Raw genomic sequence first — 22,145 nt, forward strand, 5'->3', positions numbered from 1 at the left:
CTAAAATTAATATGTAGAAAAGGAAGTTAATCTAAGTATCCATATCCAGTTTCAGGCTTACATAATATGTTTAGTCTTCTACATAGAAGGAATGGAGATGACAACTGAAATAATTTACCATTTAGGGTGAGGTTGTTTTGAGGGGTTTTTTAGATTTTTTTTTTTTTTTTTAATTAAATGATACATAAAACCTTACATCTATTTTCAGAAGGCTACTGTGGAGAAAAGCTGCAAATCATCATTAAAGATGAAAAGGAAAGCAAATAAACTTACACATGTTTTCATGCAGCATTTCAGTATTTAGAAATGAGAAACACATAAATGGAAACAAGGATGAAAAATCAGTTTCTGCTCAGGCTACAGAAAGAAAAAGAGCACCCAGAGCAGCTTCTCTGGCTGGCTTCAATAAGCTCTTCTTAATGGAAGCAGGAAAACCAACGCTCTAGATCTCTGTAATACACACCTGAGTTTACTTGTAAGGGGTCCATTACTCAGGCTATTAAGCTACCTAGAAGACTAGATGTGCTCTAGGAGAGAACTCTTGTTAATAGTGTTCTACTGCTTTTGCTAGTTTGTTCCATTACTAGAGCTCTGTATTTAAATAAACGTTCTTTTATTCCTAAACTTTGCCCAGTGCTAACATGGATACTGAGTAATTTCACAAACAAGATATGGCATTTCTAGAGGTGATGTCACCCTTTAAGTCTATAAATGTGACCACTAATGTAGTGCCAGGTATTTTTGCATTATAAAATCACCACAGAATGACAGCACACACTTCCTCCGCTTACCACAGTGTTTAGGATTTGATAATAAGCTATGGTGGTCTTGTGAGGGAAGCATCTCCCAATGACCATTAGCAACTAACAAAGTCCCATTCTCAGGGGTCTGTGGCAACTCATACAGAATTTATGACAGGTCTTTAACCACTTCCAATATTAAAATAAAACTCAACACCAAAGCACAAGATGATATTTGAACAAGATAAATGTAGGGGGCTTTGCTTCAAATGTACTTAAATAGCAGTTACTTTCAGATTTTTAAGATACTCAGTATGGCTGCTGTAACAGTATCTGTAAACAATCAAAACCACACCAAGCCTGACAGCAGAAAAGAGTAGAAAATAGATTAAAAGCTGCCCTGCAGAAAACTTGGGGATACTGGTGGATGAAAAACTAGACACAAGCTGGCAATGTGTACTCACAGCCCAGACAGCCAACTGTATCTTGGACTGCATCAAAGGCAGTGTGTCCAGCAGGATGAGGGAGGGGATTCTCCTCCTACCTCGAGTCCTGGGCTCCTCAGCACAAGACAGACATGGACTTGAAGGGGGTCCAGAGAAGAGCCAAAAAAATGGTCAGAAGGTTGGAGCATTTCTCCAGTGAAGACAGGCTGAGAGTTGGGCTTGTTCAGCCTAAAGAAGAGAAAATGCTGGGGATACCTTACTGCAGCCTTTGATTATATAAAGGGGTTTATAAAGTAGATGGAGAAAGACGTTTTATCAGGGTGTATTGTTACAGGTCAAGAGGCAGCACTTTAAACTGAAAGAGAGGAGGCTTAGATTGGATGTAAGAAAGAAATTTTCATGAGGGTGGTGAGGCACGGTCAGGGGTTGCTCAGAGAATTGTGGATGCCCCATCCCTGGAAGTGTTCCAGGCCAGACAGGATGGGGCTCTCAGCAACTTGGTCTAGTGGAAGACACCTAGTGGAAGGTGTCCCTCCCCATGGCAGAGGAGTTGGAAATAGATGACCACTGAAGGTCTCTTCCAACCCAAAGCATTCTGTGATTCTGTATGAGTTTTATTCTCAAAATTTTCTGGGCAATGGACAGGTTTGGTTTGCAAAGCTCAAGCTGATCTTAGAACGAACTGAAGTTTGTGTTTCACTACTGTAGTCTCAGAACTGATGCATCTTCTTTTCCTCTTTAATTCCTTGAAAACACTTTTCAGAAGAATCTTATTTCTTATTTCAAAGAGAAAAAATCAGGTTAAGCTTGCTTAACTTTCATTCCAGAGCCTAACCTTAACACCAATACTTCATTTAATTTCAAAGCATGAAGTATTTATGACTCATTCTAATTTACATAAGTCTTCTTATTCTATTATGAAAATGGCAATTTTCCTTTGCAGAGACATATAGAACATGGTCTCTCTTATTGTGTCAAGTAACATTTAATAGCCTTTAGCAGTAACTTGGGACTGTTACAAAATGTCCTCGAGATGAGTCATCTTCATTCATTTATTCTGCAATAGGAAGAATTCATGAATGAGTGATCTGCAGTAATTCACTTCTACAAAGAGAGTCCATTCATACATTTCAAACCTGGTTTTCTGAATCACTGTAATATAACTGATTACTTCATATTAACAGAAGAAAATTTTGGCTTAAGGAAAGTTTCCACAGAAGTCCAGTATATGAGAAATTTCTAGTATATGAGAAAATTTTTGCATATTTAAAAGATTTCTAGGATATGAGAAAATTTTCATATACTTAAAAGACCTCTTTTGAAAATAAACATTTTGGTCTAACACATGGTTACTCAGACAGATGTTCCTATCTAGCTAGTAAGGAATGCATGGTATTTTTGTAAAGTTAGAGACTGACAAATGGTTTAAATTGAAGCTGCATCAAGGGGGAGCACGACTTGTCACTATCAGACAAATCACTAGGCAGGCAAAGAAAATATTTTATAATATCTGAAAAATATGGTCATTGGCACCCAGAAGTGCTCAATCAAAGCTGTATTTAAGTCAAAATACAGACAACAGAAACCCAACTATGATCCAAGACTCCTAACTACAGAAATACAAAGTAACCATGCTTCTTATTCTACAGAAATAAAGAATAAAATACATGTTATTTTAATTCATTAAAAGTTCACCAGAATAAAGGAATGGAATTCACTAAAGATCAAGGGTCCCTTAACCATCACTGCTCTCCTGCCATACTTAGGCGATTTCAAACCAGGAATTATTCTTAAGAGTCTTTTCACTCAATATTATTCACTCAATATTCCACTGCCATGGAAGAGGACTACAGTAAGAAGCTGCTTCTCACTTAATGTGGTTCCAAACCAGTCAAAGCTTTACAGACAACCTGTGAGAGCAGACATGTGGTAAGTCAGTACACAGACCCACATGCAAATGCAGCATTTTCTTCTGAAGCGTAGTTCACAGAAAACACATTGCGCGCTTCTCCATTAATTAGTGCTTTAAGTTTTCATTACTTCATTTACGCAAGGACAGCTCTAAACAGCCACTTTATTCCTTTCTTTTCTCCTGAAGAGACGCTAACTCTCATCATTTTTATGTTGAGAAATTTTACCCTATGTACAGTTTTACCAAAGCAAGGACAGTTCTCTTTAAAAATAGAATAGATGACAAGAGCAGCATGAAGATTGACAATTCATCTGAATGTCTCCAAAAGGCAAATATTTGATGCAAAAAACCACAATTAACATTATGGTTAGATATATTAACAATCCACATTGACTTCAGCAGATAGCATAATATCAAGGTGAATTGACCAGTAATAAAGCCCAAGAGAGATTTAGAATTATGCAAGGAAGCATGACTTACCGAATCAAACAAATGTATCTGACTACCTGCACTGTTATCTGGTATCCATAAGCAGCTTGCTACTTCTCAACTTCCACTCTTTCATTTTAGTACTATATTTACATAATTTCAATTTTTTATATCATACATGACTGAAAAAACTGCATATGTGTTCTTCGCAGAGACTTCTAAGTCAGAGGATTTAGGAGATTTTTAAGTCCGAGCCATCTCCATGCTTGCTTTCTAAATAAAAACATTTTTGTACATTTATCCAAAATATTCTCATTATATATTTCCACATCTATAACTATGATTTCACTTAACAACTGAGTGCATACAGTGAAGAAAAAATCAAGGAACTGATGTGAGCTTGCTTTCTTTCTTACTTTCAAAACAATGCACTAGACTCCTGCAGCTTTAACCCATTTTGCAGACTGATAATCCATTTTGTAGACAAGTCAAGGGCAAACTATGTCTGAGAAGTTGTGGCAGAACAAAAAAGGACCAATACAAAATTACTCTTTATAGTTTACACCATCTAAAATAGTTTGTTTTATACAAATCTCTGCACAGAAAACCAAACAGCAGACACTCCTCATGAGCTGCAATACATATAATGAAAAAGAAACAGCATCAATTACTAAGGGAATTTCTTCTTTAAGGAAGATGGACCAAACAACCCGAAAGGTAGAAAGATCCACTGGCACAGCACTCAAAACCACAGATATGTCTCACAAGTGGCAAGAATTGACCAGAAAAGCAGTATTCAAAAGATCAAGTACAACTCAGGTTCTGTATGAATATTACTGAATTTACAGATATGAAAAATAACTTTATGCCCCCTATTTTACTACCAACTATAATCCACAATTTCATCTTCAGGAAGGGGGAAAGACGAAGAATATCAACGTAACAGGAGGTTTGCAGAAGCTGGGGTACTGATTTGGGATGTAGTTTTCCAGATTGCAGTGCCATTTTTCAGGGAAGTTGTAAAGACTGTACCTCAGCTTACACTTAGTGAGTCCCAGAAACAATCATCTAGTAACTTGCCCATGCTCACTTTCACATATAAAAGATGAAGAAATCCACAGCTGAATCAAATCACAATAGCAAGCTGCCTGCTCCAAAAGCAAGAGGCACCAGGCAGGGATAAAAGCTGCACCATGGAAGGTTAGAACCATATCTGTAAGGATATGATGTTAGTATTTTTGTAGTTCATTAAACAATTCCTGCTTTGAAGATAATCATGCCAGGAAAGTATCAATTCATTCTCCACCAATAAAACCATTTGGTAAATCAAAAATTAAAACCAAACATGTAATACATGCTACTTCTCCCAGTATTTTATGCAATAGAAGCAAAATATCTTATCTGTTCTTTGACTTGAATTGCAATACAAAAATAATTTTATTTCTGTCAGTACTGTCAAGTAATTATTACATACCAGTTTTCAAGTAGGCTGTATAGAATGGAGAGCTGCAACACTGATCCACTGGTGGATCAAAGGATGCAAGAATACCATGCAACCAGCACAAAATCTTGAAATATGGTGCTAACAGACATGTAAACTTTAAGAACTGCCAGTATAAACTTAATTACCATCTAAGGCCTTCTTTGAATCAGTTGTTTTGTAGCCAAAGTACCTGCCTATGACACTGGAAAGCAGACCTTTCAGCTCTTTTCAGACAGGAGAGAAGAGGGAAAGGAGCTGGAAAATGTTTGCCTCAAATTCCCAGAACAGTATCTGTTGGAGCTGGGCCATCATCCAGGGGAAAAAAAAAAAAAGGTAGGATTCACTGGCCCAGATGATGACAAGGAAAAATGTGAGCCCATAGCTGAATCTGTGGATACTCTCTTACATGACAGTAAAATGGCGTTCTGTGCAGCAGCAATAGCTGATTGCTCATTTCTCACAGTACCTTCTGGATACACTTAACTGGTAGTTCTGGTCATTCAGAATAGAAAACAACATCCAAACTGACCACTGCATAAGGGGATGCTATGGTTAAATGAAACATTTGTATTTTGAAGCTGCACTTGCTAGAACTCAGAAATAATGCAATTTGGCTCCTAGAGATAATGAGAAACTGGGCGGGATAACTGACAGGGAAACAACATCCACATGATAGCAAAGAATAAAAAAACCTAAACTCAAGCCATATTAACAGTTTAAGCTTTTAATTTGAAGTCTGGGATATAAAGGAGCTTAGTCAAAAGTTGCTACAACAGCCTTTCTGAGCTTGCTTTGCAATCTGAAAATTTTCCTCCCTTTTCTTCCCCATGAAATTTAATTTCATCTAATATAACATAAGAAAAAGTACTTGGTTTATGGTAGTAAAAGCTAAATCCCAATGATCCTTAGCACATAATCTTTTAGGTCTTTAAACAGCTCTTGTATTTAAAATAAATTCTGTCCTTCTTTTACTTTCACCACAAATTGCCTTTTATTAACCCTGACTCAGACTCAGAAAATATGAAAATAAATTTATCAACTTTACCTGTAATGCACTGAAACTGTCCATCTTCTCTTCTTATTGTAAATGCTTCCCCTGGATTAACTTGCACAAGAATAACCTTAAAAATAAAAGAGTGTTTACAACCATTACACAGGAATATGTTACAGAAGTTTTGTATGTGCAAAAAAAAAAAAGTTTTACTGGAATAAAAAGCAATATTTTTTTCTGGTTAGTAAATACATTATTTTTCACTTCACACTTCTTGCTGTCTTCATCCCACAGAGAAATAGATAAGAGCAAGAACAAGCATAGATATTTTTAAACAAACATTTTTCAAAGAATGAAGGAGAGAATAACAACTAAGTAAAACAGTACCTGTACAAATTTTATTTTCCCAACTGCTTGGTATAATTAAAAAGCTATTTGTACAGCTTAAATTATTTCAACAAATTGTATTAACTTCAACATTAATCAAACCATTACATAAACTTTCAGAAGGAAACCTAGAATTCCCAGAGCTTGACACCAACCACTTGACAAACAGTTTTCAACACAAGGAAAATAGTGTGTCATGTCCCTCTTCATATGACCCAAGCATATTTGTACATTCATTAATGATAAAAAAATCAGAAGTCATGGCAAAGTAAGTGTACCAGATGCCCAACATGAAACAGTATGTATAATTTTATTTGTGGAAAGCTGGTTATCCCAATTTTGTAAACCCAAGCAATGCAGAAATGATACCAAAGCACACAGCAGCCAAAATAAACAAAGAAAGTTTGTACCAAAGCAGAAGCCTGTCACCATTTTAGATTTCTGTACTTTTATTTGAAACCTGCCCTTCTGTGAGGAAAAGAAGTTTGTTAACATGAAAAACCTAGCTAAAATTATGAACAAAGGAGAAAAAAAAAACTTTAAAAAGTAGAAAAGCAGGTGCGCTTTATAATTTCCTTTCTGGACAGAATGTTCTTCAGTCTTGCTTGCACACATCTAAATAGAGCCTATGTCCTCCTCCCTCTACAAATCAGTAGGAAAGAAATCTTTAGAAACACAACTCCTGAGTATTATGGCCAAAAATTTACTTTGTTAAATTGCTAAAAGAAAATAAAATCTTTCATGTTTACAAAACCACAACCAACCAACCAACCAAAACTCCCCAGAACCAGAAACTTGAGTGTTACTCATTTTAGGAATACCAGAGAAAAAGGAAAGGATAAGAAAATAGCAGAAATCATATTAATTCCTCCCTTTCTGGTGGAGCAATTTCACAAATTAAAGAAAAGATGGCAAGTTCTAACAGTAACATATTGATGAGATATGACAGACATTCACATTTTCAAGCTTGGGCTGTGTTAGTCAACACTGATTAGCTCAGCTTTGAGCAAGCAATTTAAAAATACTATCTTGTTTCACATGTTTTTTCTAGAAGCTTTGGCTGTTTGAGAAAAAATAATGAACTGTATCAATATTTACATTTTTATCAAGCTATTACATCTTCCAGATCTTCTGAAGTGTGGCTCAATGTAAAATTCAGTTAGCATTCATAATATAATCTAAACAAGATGATTTTAGTAATGAATTTCAAAGAAACCTAAAGGTCTTCAGAAAATACTGTATTGCCAGAGTTTATTTTGAAGGTAGCATTTTAACAACTGGCTATCATCACCTTCAGAATGTGATGAAGAAGAGAAATACGAATAGATGAGTTCTTACATTTTCTTTTTTGGACTCCCCAAGCAGGCACAACTTTTTCAAGACATATTTCATTGATATACTCTTCCCTCTGCTACAATTGAAAATTTTAGCTTGACGTTTAGACTGGAATAAAAGTACCTAAAAGCTTCATGGTACATGAGAGTGTCTCTCCATCTGTTATGTGTGGGCTGGATAGCTACATTTGCCCATCTCTTTTGGCTGATTTAGGTGCCCAAACTCCTGGGAGGAGCCATTCTGGCTACAGCTGACATGTCAATCTGTACCATACCCAGCTCAATATTCCTGGTTGCCATCACATGAACTGTGAGAAGCAGAAATGCTTTATGGTGATGCCTGGCCCTTGGTTCCTGCTTTTAAAGTAACAGGGAATGTGGGTTGACTGTATTCCCAGTTGTCCCTATTTACCCTGTGTGAGTGCCGGAGGTTGGTAATCTGGGTAATAATGCTGCTGTAGGAACTTGCTGGCTTTCCTCCCCCAGACCTCTTGCTGCAGGCCATCCAAACCTGAGGTCCAGCTGGCAGAGAGGATTTGAGCATGGGAACACAGACACTGGCCCAGCTGCAGCAAGTGGGCCCTGTGCCTCCTGGTCCTGTGTTAAATCAGCTTCTCCTGTGTGAGAGGAGAAAAAAAATCTTTGTTGCTCACTTCACAGCTGCTCTGAGAAGCTAAAGGCTCAGCATGGCAGCCATGGTCCAAGAGTGAGACAGGCAGCAGCAACAGGTCAACTGATGGCATCCAGCACCATTCTGACACTCAGGATGCCATCAGATTTTCACATCTCTGATGACATCCAACTGCCAGCCCAAAGGGTGGGAGACTCACCAACTTCATGCAGTTTAATTGGATCTCAGTTCCCAGAAACAGGAAACAGAATGTCTTTTGTCAATGGACAATTAGCTTACTTGATGCCTGATTGTATTTCACCGACTCCCACTTTCAGCCTTGCTTTTATGTAGTGCATTCGCATTTTTATTTTACAACTATTACAAGGCAGGATTTGTATCCTGTCAGGTGTGCCAAAAGAGATTCTGAATCAAGGTTGAAGTTTCAAGAACTGCAGGCACGAACAGTCTTTGTGTTTTGGGGCAGTGTATGACCAAAAGGGGTTTTTGGACCAACCTTATCACAGTTGAACCCCATGGAGTGATCACAGCTTTGAGAAGGGAATTTCTGACACTCTGCACCTCAGCAGACATGATTTGAAGTAAGAAAAATTAAAGTTATGCATGGAGAGAGATTGGTAACTTTCTGGTCAGAAGAGATAGTACAAAAGACTGACAGTCACTCACAGGAATTCCCCCTTATCTAATTGAAGTCTGCAGCACATAATCAAGGATGCAAGAAAATTTATCTAAAGCAAATGTAACATGGATTTTACATAGCATCATGTTCTAGGTAAAAAAAAAAAAAAAAAAAAGATAGAGAAAAATAAATCTATGAGTTGCTTATTTATAGCTCTTTCATCTTGTTTGAGGTGCCCTTGTGCAGGCTTGCACACCCCATCTGCCAACATGTTATTTCATGCACCCTGGCATCAGTACTTCTGAAAACTGAATATTCTGGATCTTGACCTCCTTCCTCTTCTGGGCAAAACATTCAAATTAGCTTGAACTAAGAGAAAAGCTTCGTAAAAATCTGATGGTCCAGCCTTTCTTCCTGTCCCTCAATCTTTTTGTGACAAATTCTGTTGCTTTACTCACAGCGCCCAAAGTTCTGCTACCCAAAGGCTGACATGCATTCTACCCTTTGCCTGCTCCTCTAAGGTAACTATGATACTCAGATAAAAAACCTCATTTGTGATGAGTCAGTCTCAGTGGGAGGCACCTTTAGCATGGGCACTTTTCAAGGGCTATTTCTCTTACTAAATCAACAAAACACTAATTGAGAACTTCACAATCTTAACAAAATAATGTGAACTTAGGATACTGAACCCTTGATACAAATTCTAGAATCATACAGGCACTTTTAAAGCACAACCAACTATAATGGAACCTAATAAAATTTACAAGTGCAATTTCTGAATGCGATCAGAATTTTGACAATGTATTTTTGTCTCAAATCATGTTAAGTCATTGCCATTAAGAAATATGAGTATTAGGTCAACTAGTTCTATGTCATTTCCACTGTGCCTATAAATTGTTTCCTTTAAACAGTTGTTTAATGATGATCCACATGATCTCAATACAGTTCCTGATGAAAAACAATACAAAATCTCTTTCCAGGGATTAGCATACAACTTGACAATACAAGAGTGCAGATACACACTTACATTAAAAGCAGTTCTTGCATAAATAAAAAAGTGGCCACTGAATGGCTGAAGTTTGAAATACCTGAAACATCAGTTGTCAAAACTGTTAGTTTTAGAAGTGAAATTTCACACTTTTCAATGGTACTTAATATTTTTCTATATAGACTACTTTAGAAAATAAATCCAAGCCAAATGAACAACATAGTAAGCTTTGTAGTAGTTTAATTTAATTGCCCAGATTGGCACAGACCTCCTAAAAAAAAAGCCTTCTAACAAAACTAATAGTGCCATGTATTAGAAAGCTCAGTGTGTATTTCCTGAAACTGCTGTTTGAACTCAAGCAGAAGCTGAAGCCAAGCAAGAACATAGGAAATGACCTGATAGTCTGGGTCAGCAGCCCATCTAGCCAAGCACTTTGACTCTAATATACCAACTGAGAAGCTGTTCAAGAAGAGTGTGTGAGCCAGGCCACTTTCTGCAGTCCATCTCTCCTACTGTCCTTATGTTTGCCTAAACTCTTTGACTTATCTTACAATTTGAATTGCCTCCACAACCTCCTAAGGCAGTAAGAAAATTTCAGGAACTTTCTAGACATTTTAAAACCATCTCCTACTAATTACATATTCCCTAGCTTCTCTGCTATGGGATTTGCTGAAAATCAGTTCTGAATAAATTTCATCCAGCTCCTTCAATATTTTTAAAGTCTTGGCATTTCCCATCTCCTTGTACCTAGTCTGCAAACCAAGGAGCTTTAATATCCCTGATCTCTCCTGGGAGAACTGCTACATTGTCTTGACCACATCAGTAATACCTAAAGCCACATTCACATTAGCAAAGTAAGCAGTATTTGGGAACATTCCCAGATGCTGGAACAGTCACCTGCAATAATGAACATGCTATAGTAGTCCTGAGCATAACACAGGTCCATAAAGATCTGAAAACTGTTCCTGAGATCACTCTTACCAGGCAGTTTACAAGAAAAGATTTACTAAAATTGACTTGCTTCACAACAGTCTCAGTCTAGATGAACATTCAGAGCACATTTAAAGTACTAATATGTAAACAATTACAGTCAGTATCCTGAAGAAGCACTACAATATTATGCCTTTTTGAAGGACTACATAAGGGACACACTCTAGAGTGGTTTTGAAAATCTATTCTTCACCTTAAATCACAATTTGAGCTTGGCAGATGTGGCAAATAGATTTTTAGAATACAATAATTCTCTCCCTAAAGAATTCCAAATTGAATATAATTTTGTTGCAACTCAAGTAGTATAATCACATCCTACAGAGATATGTAACACTGACTTGCACGTACTACCATTAACAGATATAATTATTTTTAAATTATTATATCTTAATATCTCATATAGGATTTATTACTACATCAGTGTGAGCAGGATATAAAGTATTTAGATCTTGCATCTAAAGAATCAATGGAAGTACAAATGTTCAAAGAGAAGAATGATCAATGTTACTTATTTTTATTGAGTAAAACTCTTCACTGTCTGCAAGAGAAAATACAGGATGTTTCTGCAGACTGAAGCAGGAAAGGAGTTTAATGTCTTTTTTCAAGTCCTCAGCTTGTTTCTAACACAAAAGAAATGAATTTGATAAAAATGGCTGGAGTCATAAAGAAAGCCCTGAAAGAATGCAAGTAACAAAAGGTGGAAGAGAAAGCTGTGCGAGGCAGAGCTGCAGCCACCTTGACTCAGCAGGCTGCTCCAAAGAAAGGAAGAACTTAAGGCCAAATGTTAACACTTACCTCCATAAAGGTCTAGAAGTAATTTTTATCAGCAAGAAGCAGAGGCTGCAGAAGCCAAAATAAGATCCTTCGAGGTATTTCACTCTGCCAATATGGTCATGGCAGTGTCTTTCAAAAGCAAAAAAGCAACAATACAAAACACAGCTGATTTCTATCTTACTAATCTTTGTCACTAGGTATACAGAATACTTTCATAAGCACCCTAAGATTTTGCTCGTGCTGAATGAATACACGGTTAACTTATTTCTTCACTGGAGCACAGTGAGGGCAGAATGGAATTTAAACTACAGAGTTAGCTAATCTTGTTTTGGATATGTTTGTTTGCACAATAATTAAGGCCCAAAAGCCCATTACCTGCACTGAAATAACAATTAAAACCACCCTTCATTCTGTAAGATACACACTTCTACAGGCTTCTCTACTTGAATGTCCATCCTCCCTCCTAACAGTAGTAGTGATGTACCAGGAGACTGACAGGTTTCAAAATAATTTCAGCCTGACAGAAAAGAAAGGCAGCATTAGACTTGTGGCACCGTCACTAATATGTATTTACATTGCAACATGTAGGAAAAAGCTTCCCTGCTACTTTCAGTGGAAAAAAAAGTGACTAAGTATAAATAGCCCTGCACAATTAGTAACTGGTCTCTGTCAGGTGGTTAGTAAGAAAGATGGAAACAAACCTATGGACATTATTGTGAAATACTAATATCAAAATTGGATTAATTCTGAAAAGCATCCTAGATGAGGTGAAAGACTTGCAGAGCAGAAAAACAAAAACAGATTAGGACTAATCTCTAAGCATTAACATCTTCACTGTTTTAAGGCAACATCTTTCCATAGAAGAAACAGTAAATACAATTAGAAGTCCAAACTATTTCTGTCCCAGTGGAAGAAAAAAAAATCTGATAAGTAAATAATAAAATAAATCAAAGAGCTCTAAAAGCTAATTTCAAAAGATCTCACAGCAAGTTTGACACATTTCTCTTTTGCTCACCCTTATATGTGCAAAAGCGGGTCTCAAATAAATTTAAAAGGCTAAAGAGCAAAGTTTCCTCCCCAAATAAACACATGCCATACAGCCAATCAAAAACTAGTGCCTCAAAATTATTTTGTCATTTCTACCAATTACATACATGCAGTGGACCTATAAGGCAAAAGAAATTTTATTTGATAAAAAATCTACATATTCAAAATATTAATAATACTCTAAGTTTATTGTTTAGGTTCTAAAAATTTGAATTTAGTTCAAAGTAAAAAAAAAACCCAAAACCACCAAAACCCAGAAAAATCCACAACAAAATAACTCAACATCCCCAAAAAATTGATTGTGTTTAGAAGTATACTAGGTACTCTTTTACAGAGACACAAAACAAAACAAATCCAGAATTAAGACATGTATTAACCTTCTCCTTCACACTGCTCTATACAGTTATGAGGATCTTCCTGATTTGGAGAATTTTCTGCAGATCAGATTTGAGTATGGTTTATGGAAGAGAGTTTAACTTACCCTTACCAAATAATTATGATTTTAAATATTACACATTTTAGAGCCTATGTTCAAATAATGCCTGTATTTCTGACAGGACAGGACTGACTGAAACAGTTTCTGATTCTTCTAAGCCAGCACAAATATCAAGAGAATCAAGTCAGATACAATAAAACTTTGTTTGCAAATTTGGTATTTACAGCCAAATTTTCAAATCGTTCCTAGCACGTAACAATCTGTCTTGTCAAAATAAATGCTTTTAAAGCATTAAAAGATTCTCTATCAGTAAAAGAAGCTATTAGCTACTGAATGTAAAACATCATTAAAAAAATTAGCTTTCCTAATAATTATAGGTTTATTGCAAAACAGCTAAGTGTTAGCTGAAAAACTGAAACTATAATTTAGAGTTACTGGGATATGGGAGAAAGGTTTTTGTATCTGCAATAAAGGAAAATAAATAATCAAGCTTGTTCTGTCTCCAGAATATCTTGGCTCTCAAACCCATCCTCCGGTACCAAGGACTATCAGCTTCCTGAAGGGGAAAAAAAAAAGGTTACTTTTTAAAATCCTGACTGAGACTAAAGAAACCAAGATACATTAAACATTTGTGTCATGTGTGAAGTTGTGGGATAAGCCCACATGAGAACTGTTCTCTCCATAGGTTAGCACTGTCTACAGCCACAAAGGCAAGAAAACTAAAGGAACCAGACTGAATTTCAGTGTAAAAGTGCATTTTGAATGCCTCCCTCTCCCCAGCCACCCACCACCTCACTCTGAAGGGGGAAGGAACTGAAAGAGTTACTTTGTATCTTCCTCTAAAATAAGTTAGGTATGCTTTGTGAATTTACATATTTTTCCAGAATGAGTGAAAACTGGGACAAATTTTCCAACCAAGCAAAAAGCCTCTGAACATATATACCTAGAATGCTAATATATCATAACAAACTAAATATATCATAACAAACAAACAAACAAAGCAATCCTTTAGAAACAAAGCCGATTCCTAGCCTGGCATACACGTTAAAATACCAAAAAATGTGGGAAGTAAGATGTGAAGGAAAAAGTGGAAGGGGAAGGGAAGCTAGAACATGGTACAATAATTTTAGTCATTATTAATACTATATATATAACATGAAGAAGTAAGAGTATGTTACATTACAAACTGTGGTTAAAGCACACTTAAATGTAACTACATAGCAAGAGACTGCTCCTGTACACCAAGGAAGATTACAAGTTGGAGCAAAACAATATTACTAAAATGCAGAGTTCTGTTTTTCCCTCATTCTGGAGTGGCTTGGGAGAATGTGTGTGTTTTTTGGGGTTATGGGGAGTTTTGGGGTTTTTTTCTACAAACAAACTTCCTAAAAAGCAAGGAGGTAAGTGTTCCAAAATGTTTGCTTGGACATTAAAAACCATAATTTAAAGATAATAGAAACACAAACCATTTCTATACTAGCAGAAACAATACTATTTTGTGAGATGTTTTACTAGGAAACAAAAGAGTGTTTCAGGCTTGGGTTTGGTCCTTTTTTTTTGTTTTGTTTTGTTTATTATTAATCTTAAAACATCTATATTTAGCATTATATGGTTATAGACACTGAGTCAGTAGCAAAAGATTGTCAGCAATCACAAATAATGGAAAGACTTCACCAAAATTGTATTTCTAAATGCACTGCTAAAACAAATCAACAGGAAAAAAAAAAGACAGCAAGCAGTGGTTTGTCTAAAAATACTGCAACTGAAATTACCTCAGCAGTACTCATGAGAAGATTTTTACCCAAAAGGACAAAGGTAGATTAATTCTTGAATATTTTTCAAATTTAGGAAAACATCGTAGCTATACTCTTCGTCATTCTGACTTCAAAAAATTTTAAAACACTGAACCTGTTAAGAGGGTGGTACAGCCAAGCTCTTTCTAAGATGTACACTGTATCTTTAACAATCTGCCTGCAACAAGATTATAAAAGGGTGTATTTCTAGAAAAGACACAACTTCCAGGCAGAGCCACATTTATGCTCTGTCATTAGGGCACGTATTCAGAACAATTACATTTTTCTCCACTAATAGTTGCAATCAAGATGTTAATTAGTGACATGCTTTATCTCATAACCCATTTCAAAAGCCTTAGCACTTTGACTTACTGTTGCTCGCATCCTTTTATTTCTCTCATTCAACTGGTGCTACCACAGTGACAAAGGATGAAGGAAGATTCAACATGCACCACTCCAGCTGCTCCAATCTGTTCCATTCACTCAGGACTGAGGTAATCTTCGGGGATGTGTGGAACACTGCCCCCCCTCCTGTCAACAGGGCACCTAAACCTGAACGCCACGCAGCAGGATCTCCCTTCACCTTCCTCTAGAGCTGTGCATCCGCCAAGCGTGTGGAGGCAGGATGTGAAAGGTAGGATCAATTAACAATATAGTCAGCAATACCTACCTCAAGCCTTCCTTCCTATCAAATTAGCCAACGTACAGTGAGCTTCCTGCTGTACATGAATGTATCATGTCACCATAGCAACTAAATCAACAAATAGCTGCTGCAGCATCTGCTTCTGGATCATCTAACGTCAGTCAACAGAAGGTTCGGGTTTAAGAGAACAAAGCTTCCAAATATATGCTGTTTTATAACTGCATTTTTAATTTAGCCTCCTGATTCCCAGATAGGCTATACTAACTCAGGATGAACCAACTTCTGACTTTATAATCTGTGGTACAGTTTATGACTTCATTTCTCAAGTAAGCCAGAAAGAAGAGAGGAAAAAAATACTCTGTAAAAGAATAAAAAGAAATAGCAAAGAAATAATCAACTGGATTCTAATGCACTCCTCCAAACACTGTGCTACTTTATACCATGCATTTACTAAGAGACATGAAAAGAATGAAGTAAGTTTCTGAAGTTTGCTATATAATTTATATAGGTCTGCCCTAAATAATACTATAGACAGAAATACCTTTTATTAAATATTAATATTAAAGACATTTCAGATAGCTGACAAATATGGTTTCCCTCTATTAGTCTCCACTTCAGAGCTAAACTGAAAACATCCAGTATTGTTTTCTGGAAACCTCACATCTGTGGTTTTTAATCCCAACAACAGCAGGGGACCACTGGCACACCCTCACCTGAAGAATGACAGTTACACAGAGAAAAACACACATCTCTCTCTTCTTGTGAGAAATTACTTCAAATACCACTTGTGAACCATTGGTTTAAGTCCTAACCCATAGGCAGACAAGATACCGAAAACTGCTTTGAAATCGTCATGGTATTCAGAATGCAACAACATGAGATTACAGATTAAATGTCATCTAAGGTATAAAAAATTCTAACATTACTAACATCTAATGTCTTCAACTGTAATAAGTAAGTGTACAAAGACACAGACATCTTTATGTAAAAAGACTCAAAGCCATAGTCTATTTAAAATAAAGTAACTTTCCTTTCTTTTAACTTCAAGTCCTATTCCTAACATTTGATCAGCATGAAATTATTTACCAAGTAAAAGCTTTCCAGGCAAAAAGTACCAGTCATTCATATCCAGTACCATTTTATTATTAAAACCACATACTTTTAGTTTTCAAAGCAGATGTTTTTCCACCCATCTTTTGTTACAATGAAAATCTTTACATCTAGGTTGGCTCCACAGAGTGTGGTCCAGTGAGCAAGGAAAACTAGATGCAGACTCAAGGTATTAACACTGCTGTGGCTCCCACACCAACTTACTGTATTTGTGCCTTTGTCACCTCACCTATGCCACAATTCTCATTTGTAGGGCTTGTCCAACAGTATTTATAAGTTCCTACATGCTACTAGGTAAAAAAATACTGCAAGACTTGAGTGGTTTTATTCATTAGTAGCACAGAAATTGCCAGATGGAATCACATCTGTGGTCGAGCTAAGGTGATGTCAGTTAAAAATACAGCGCAAGTTGTTTTTCCATTGACTGTATGTTCAAAATCTGCTGCTTATATCATAACAAGGCTAATGAGGCTATGAACTACTCTTTTCCATAATCAAGCCCACTATCACTTAAAAAACATATTAAATGAAAAAATGCAAAAGATGTAACAGGCCTTACAGAGAGTATACGATTATTAAATAGGAACTTCTGACATCAGAAGTAATAAAAGCTAAATTAAAACAGTACCTTAAATTGCTTTAAATTGCCAAAGGCTTATGAATTTCATGAAGTGTTACTTCCAAGTACTTCTTTCTTGAAGTCATCTTTCAAAAGATCTTTCTGCCTCCCATCTTCTTTTAAACTTAATAAAAGCTTCCTCTCTCCACATGTACAGTGGCTACTAACCAATACAGAATTTTGAAAAATTTAGATTAAGCTTTGTACCACACCAATTCATAGAAGACTAGCACACAACATCTCCATGTTATCTGTTAGGAAATATTAGAATTTCTTTTTAATTTAAATGATCTTCTGGTTTTAGCATCAATGACAGACAAAAATAGGCTTCCCATCATTGTTTATAGAAGTGCCCTATAGACTTTGATCTTTGTCCAAGTAACGTGAAGCAACACTCTTAAACACCAAAGTTGTAAATCTATTTTCCACTGTATTTTTTTGAGCAAATTCCATTTTACAGGTTTCCTATGACTAGACAATTCTCTACCCTAGCATCTGCTATTACTGACTATAAGGATCTAACTGCTCTAGATATCGAGTTCTAAACTTTGTTCATGAAGCAGAGTAAAGATATGGGCAGTAAAGGACATCAACAAATCTCAGATTTCAGGATAAGGGAGGAAAGCCATACAGAATTGTTACATAATATGTTGCAATAGCAATTTACGTGCTTGGGATTTTGAAAAAAAGCTAATACAATCCAAACAATTTCAGCTTACACAGACAGTAGCTGTATATTTGGGAAAAAAGGGAGTGAAAGAAGCCATCTTTCCAGTGACATGGTTCTAAGGCCTGTATTTTCTGAGGACAGATCTAGTAATTCTGCATCTAAAAGGCAGCTGACAGATAATAAAATCAGTAAACATTAAATCTTTAACCATTGCTACAAGATATTGTCAGATGTCAATAAACTTTCATTGCTCTTTGCAGAAAGGCAGGTTGGAAAGATCCAAGAATTGGGGATTTTTTTTTCCTATAAAACAAATTTATTAATGAAAAGTTTTTAAAATTCTTACTGTACTTGTTCTTCTCCTCCTTCTTTTCACATAGAAGATGATCAGTGAAAAAAGGTGACCACTGAGAAGGGGAGATGAAGATGATTTCTAGCCTTTTTTTGTAAAAATACAAAGTTTTTTGAGAAGAACCAGTAAAAGATAAATGTTAAGTTCTGCACTGAATATCAATGATAAATGTTCAAGACTTGCTAGTGTCCACATATTACAGTGCCAATCAGTGAACATTCCACAGTGTCTGTCTCATTCTTTAGTATTAAGAAATAATTACAATTCTGATCTACTTGCTTCTTCTTTGTCTCTTCTCTTTCACATTCTCACAGCTTGCCTAAGCAAAGTTTTATTTGCCTCATTTACAGCAAACCCAATCTGTCTCATTAGCATTTCCACAGTCTGTGGTTAGCAGATAGTACACAGAAAATTTGCTGCTTAAAATAATACCACTATTATATCTTTAAATCAGCAAAAGTATAAACATAAGGATAACAGCAGTGTTTCAAGGAATCTGGATAATGCAATAGACAAACATTTAGGCTTCAAAGTTTTAAGCTAATCCATGTTTACAGGGAATTAGAAGGAAGCAGTGTTAGGGCAGTCACTGAACTCTGGAACTTTCTGAGGCATCTGGTCACGGTCCATGGTTAGACACATCAACCTCTAAAAATAAAAACTGTAATACTTCAATCAGATCATTCTCATTTCATGATTTGCTGGTTGGAGCCCCTAGGAATTCAGCTTCATGATGCTAACCAGAAGTGGATGAGAAACAGAGCTCACACTGCACAGTAAATGGGTAGCAATGGCTAACTAAGGTTTCAGCTAATACTTCACAGGGGCTAGTGCCCTCTCAAGGCATCCTCCCTGATCAATCTGCCTATTTGCAACAGCCCAAATGTATTATGGACTGGAAGAGAATTTTATATTTCTCAGCATTGCTTCTGACAACTCAGAATCCTGTTTGCTGATATAGCAAGTTAAAAATCCATAACATTTAGGACTGATGGATGTGTTTATTTTTTTTACCCTAAATACAGTATAGAAGGAAGCACCAAAGGAAGAACAGTGTTTTCTAGTTATTAAAACCAGCATTTACTTAAAAAAGATTCCAATGTTAAAAAAATCCAATATCACTTCTAAAGAAACCTTTTTTACCATGAAAAAGTAGCCTATATACCCAGTTTTGTGTAAATATGGGGCACCACTGTATATCAAAACAGTGTGACAATACAAACTTGAGCTGGAAGAGAAATTAAAAGTTATATCTCAATTAGATCAGATTGGAATGACTTAGTCAGTAATGGACCAAGGACTTGGTGGAAGAAATCTCTACAACCCCAATCCTTTCCCATGTATTTTAACCTTATACTTCAAAAAGAGGGAGAAAAAACAAAGTCAACTGCCATTTTTTGCTACAGAATGTAAACTACAGTCTGAGTCTGTTTCTAGAGAATGTCATTCTGCCTGCTCTATAAAGTGAATAATTCTGTAACATACAGAGGGCTCATAGATTTTAGCCACTTATGGCAAAGTCTCAATCTCTAGGAAATAGAATATGACAGACTTCTTAAGTGGGAAGGGACCTGTGATGATAATCTAATCCAATTGCCTGACTGATTGAGGGCTGACCAAGCTGATGTTAAGGGCATTGTCCAAATGCCCCTTAAAATACTGACAGGTTTGGGACTTTGGCTACAACTCTAGAAAGCCTGTTCCAGTATTTGACCACTGTCTCAGTTAAGAAATGCTTCCTAGGGAAAAAACAAGTTTCAGCTAGCAGAGGGTGTACCTCAGATAACTTATTTGCCAAGAGTGTAATTCTCACGTATTTTAAGAATGGATTTGAAGGAACATAGGCAAGCTCTTGGGATGACTTTGCAGGTCTTGGAGTTTGCCATTCAGGTCATGGCTTACTCAGCATTAAGAGTCCCATGTCACAGGGGAAGGGAGAGATGGAGACATGCCTGGGTCCTGGACACTATTCAGGCATAACTATATCCTTCCAAACCTTATTGATGGATGAGCACACAGACCCAGCAACCAGACCCATTTGCAGCAGACTGTACAGAAAAATGAAGCTACTTCAATGCTTACAGCTCCAGGCAATTTGCACCTTCTCACCTCATAAAAAGAGAGAGAGAACAAAAAAAGTACAGATCTTTAGTCACCTTTGTACACCATGAATGGCATCATCTTCTGGACATGCTTATTTCTCCCCATTGACTGTATTAGCAACCTACGGTGACTAACTGACTTCAAATTCAATTTTCATGTGTCATCCAATTCTCCCAAATGTCAGTTTCTGAACAGTTTAATTCAACAGGGGCTGAATGCCTCAAGTATCTTGGGAGGAATCCACTGTATCAGAGACCAAAATTAATCTAGGATTCATATCATGCACATGAAAACAGACATTTTAGAGAGAAAGGACAATTACTGAAAAGCTTTATGAGGGCGCTTCATTCCACAAATGTTCATACCAAATAGAAACAGAAAAGGCTATGAACTACACAGCCTTCACTCTTGTTTCTACATTTATTTTCAAACAGAAAATATTAAAATAAACATATCTGAATGGTAGTATAAATTGTGCAATAAATCTGGTGCTGCTTTCTTCTCAACAAAAGCAGCATAGTATTCATACATTACTACACATCAAAGAATTTTGAATCCTCACTTTCTGCTGAGGATTCTGCCTTCTTCTAGGAAATTTAAAGCAAGTTTTCAATGCACCTGCAATCAAGGATACAGTTTAAATAAATTGCAAAAAAATCTGATCTCTAAGGCACAAAAAAAATTTACACTTAACTAAGAAAAACTTCACCCTTCCTTACTAAAAAACATGATTAAGTCAGATTGAGAAAGTCTCTACTAATCCTGAGTCATCAAAACTCACATATTTTTAGCTTTTCTTTGTGATTTCTTTTTAAAAATCATAGCCAACAAGCAGTTAAAAACTTCCATGGAAAAGATTTTTCTGTATAAGGAATGTCTCATATACATTTGATAATGTATTTTGCAGCGATGGTTGCTAGACAAAAGTACTAATCAATCCTGAGGAAAAATACAGCTTGGTAATGAGGTTCCATAAGCTGGCACTGAAGCATTGCATGCCTGAAAGTTCCAATGGTTCCACTGAACACACTTCTGCTGCGCTTCAGTGCTATGAAGTCACTGAACAATGGAAGAATAATTGTCAACTAAAACAAACTGCAATGAACCTCCAAAATGAGAAATTACACATATCTGCTAATTCAAGAGAGCCAAAGGAGAAGTACAAAAGAAAAAAAAAAAAAAACAACAAAAGGCAAAAGGACAGAAGCAGCCATGCCCATACTGTGTTCTGTGAAATCAAAGCACAGATAAAAGAAAGGAAAAGAGCACAATATGGAAAGTGATGGAAAGTGAGAACAGTTATAAAATTATATGTTGTTAAACAACTTTTAACACGGATTTTTTTTTCTTGTTGAGGAAAAAGATCATGAAACATATTGCAGTTCTAGGCTTGATTTTCAGCAGCAAGACGAAACCAAAGCAAGCTGGAACTTGATAATGTACCATATGGTTTTCAGAAGCAGAAGTGCCAGAACAAAAACCTAGGAAACTCATTTAGCAATCTAGTCTAGATTTATATTTCCCAACACCATCTTCACCATTATATTTTGCTGTAATGCCACATATGTAAACAATTTGAAAGCCAAAAAAAGAGGATTACTTAATTTGTTTTATAGCCATCTATTACTCTGCTGACTGAAGGCATCCT

The 22,145-nt window shown here is 36.3% G+C and overlaps 1 protein-coding gene across 4 annotated transcripts in view; it reads right to left on the minus strand.

The window, feature by feature from the left end:
- FNDC3A (fibronectin type III domain containing 3A) overlaps positions 1 to 22,145 on the minus strand; it is a 111,499-nt gene that overhangs the window by 68,407 nt on the left and 20,947 nt on the right. For 3 of the 4 annotated variants that reach the window (XM_063149293.1, XM_063149292.1, XM_063149294.1), the window contains exon 3: positions 6,056 to 6,131. In XM_063149293.1, coding sequence (XP_063005363.1) covers positions 6,056 to 6,131 — 76 coding nt within the window. Of the gene's footprint in view, positions 1 to 6,055; positions 6,132 to 15,372; positions 15,477 to 22,145 lie in introns of those variants that run through there. The other variant, XM_063149296.1, reaches the window with a different exon arrangement.

This window comes from Melospiza melodia, chromosome 2 (assembly GCF_035770615.1).
Source record: "Melospiza melodia melodia isolate bMelMel2 chromosome 2, bMelMel2.pri, whole genome shotgun sequence".
NCBI lineage: Eukaryota > Metazoa > Chordata > Aves > Passeriformes > Passerellidae > Melospiza > Melospiza melodia.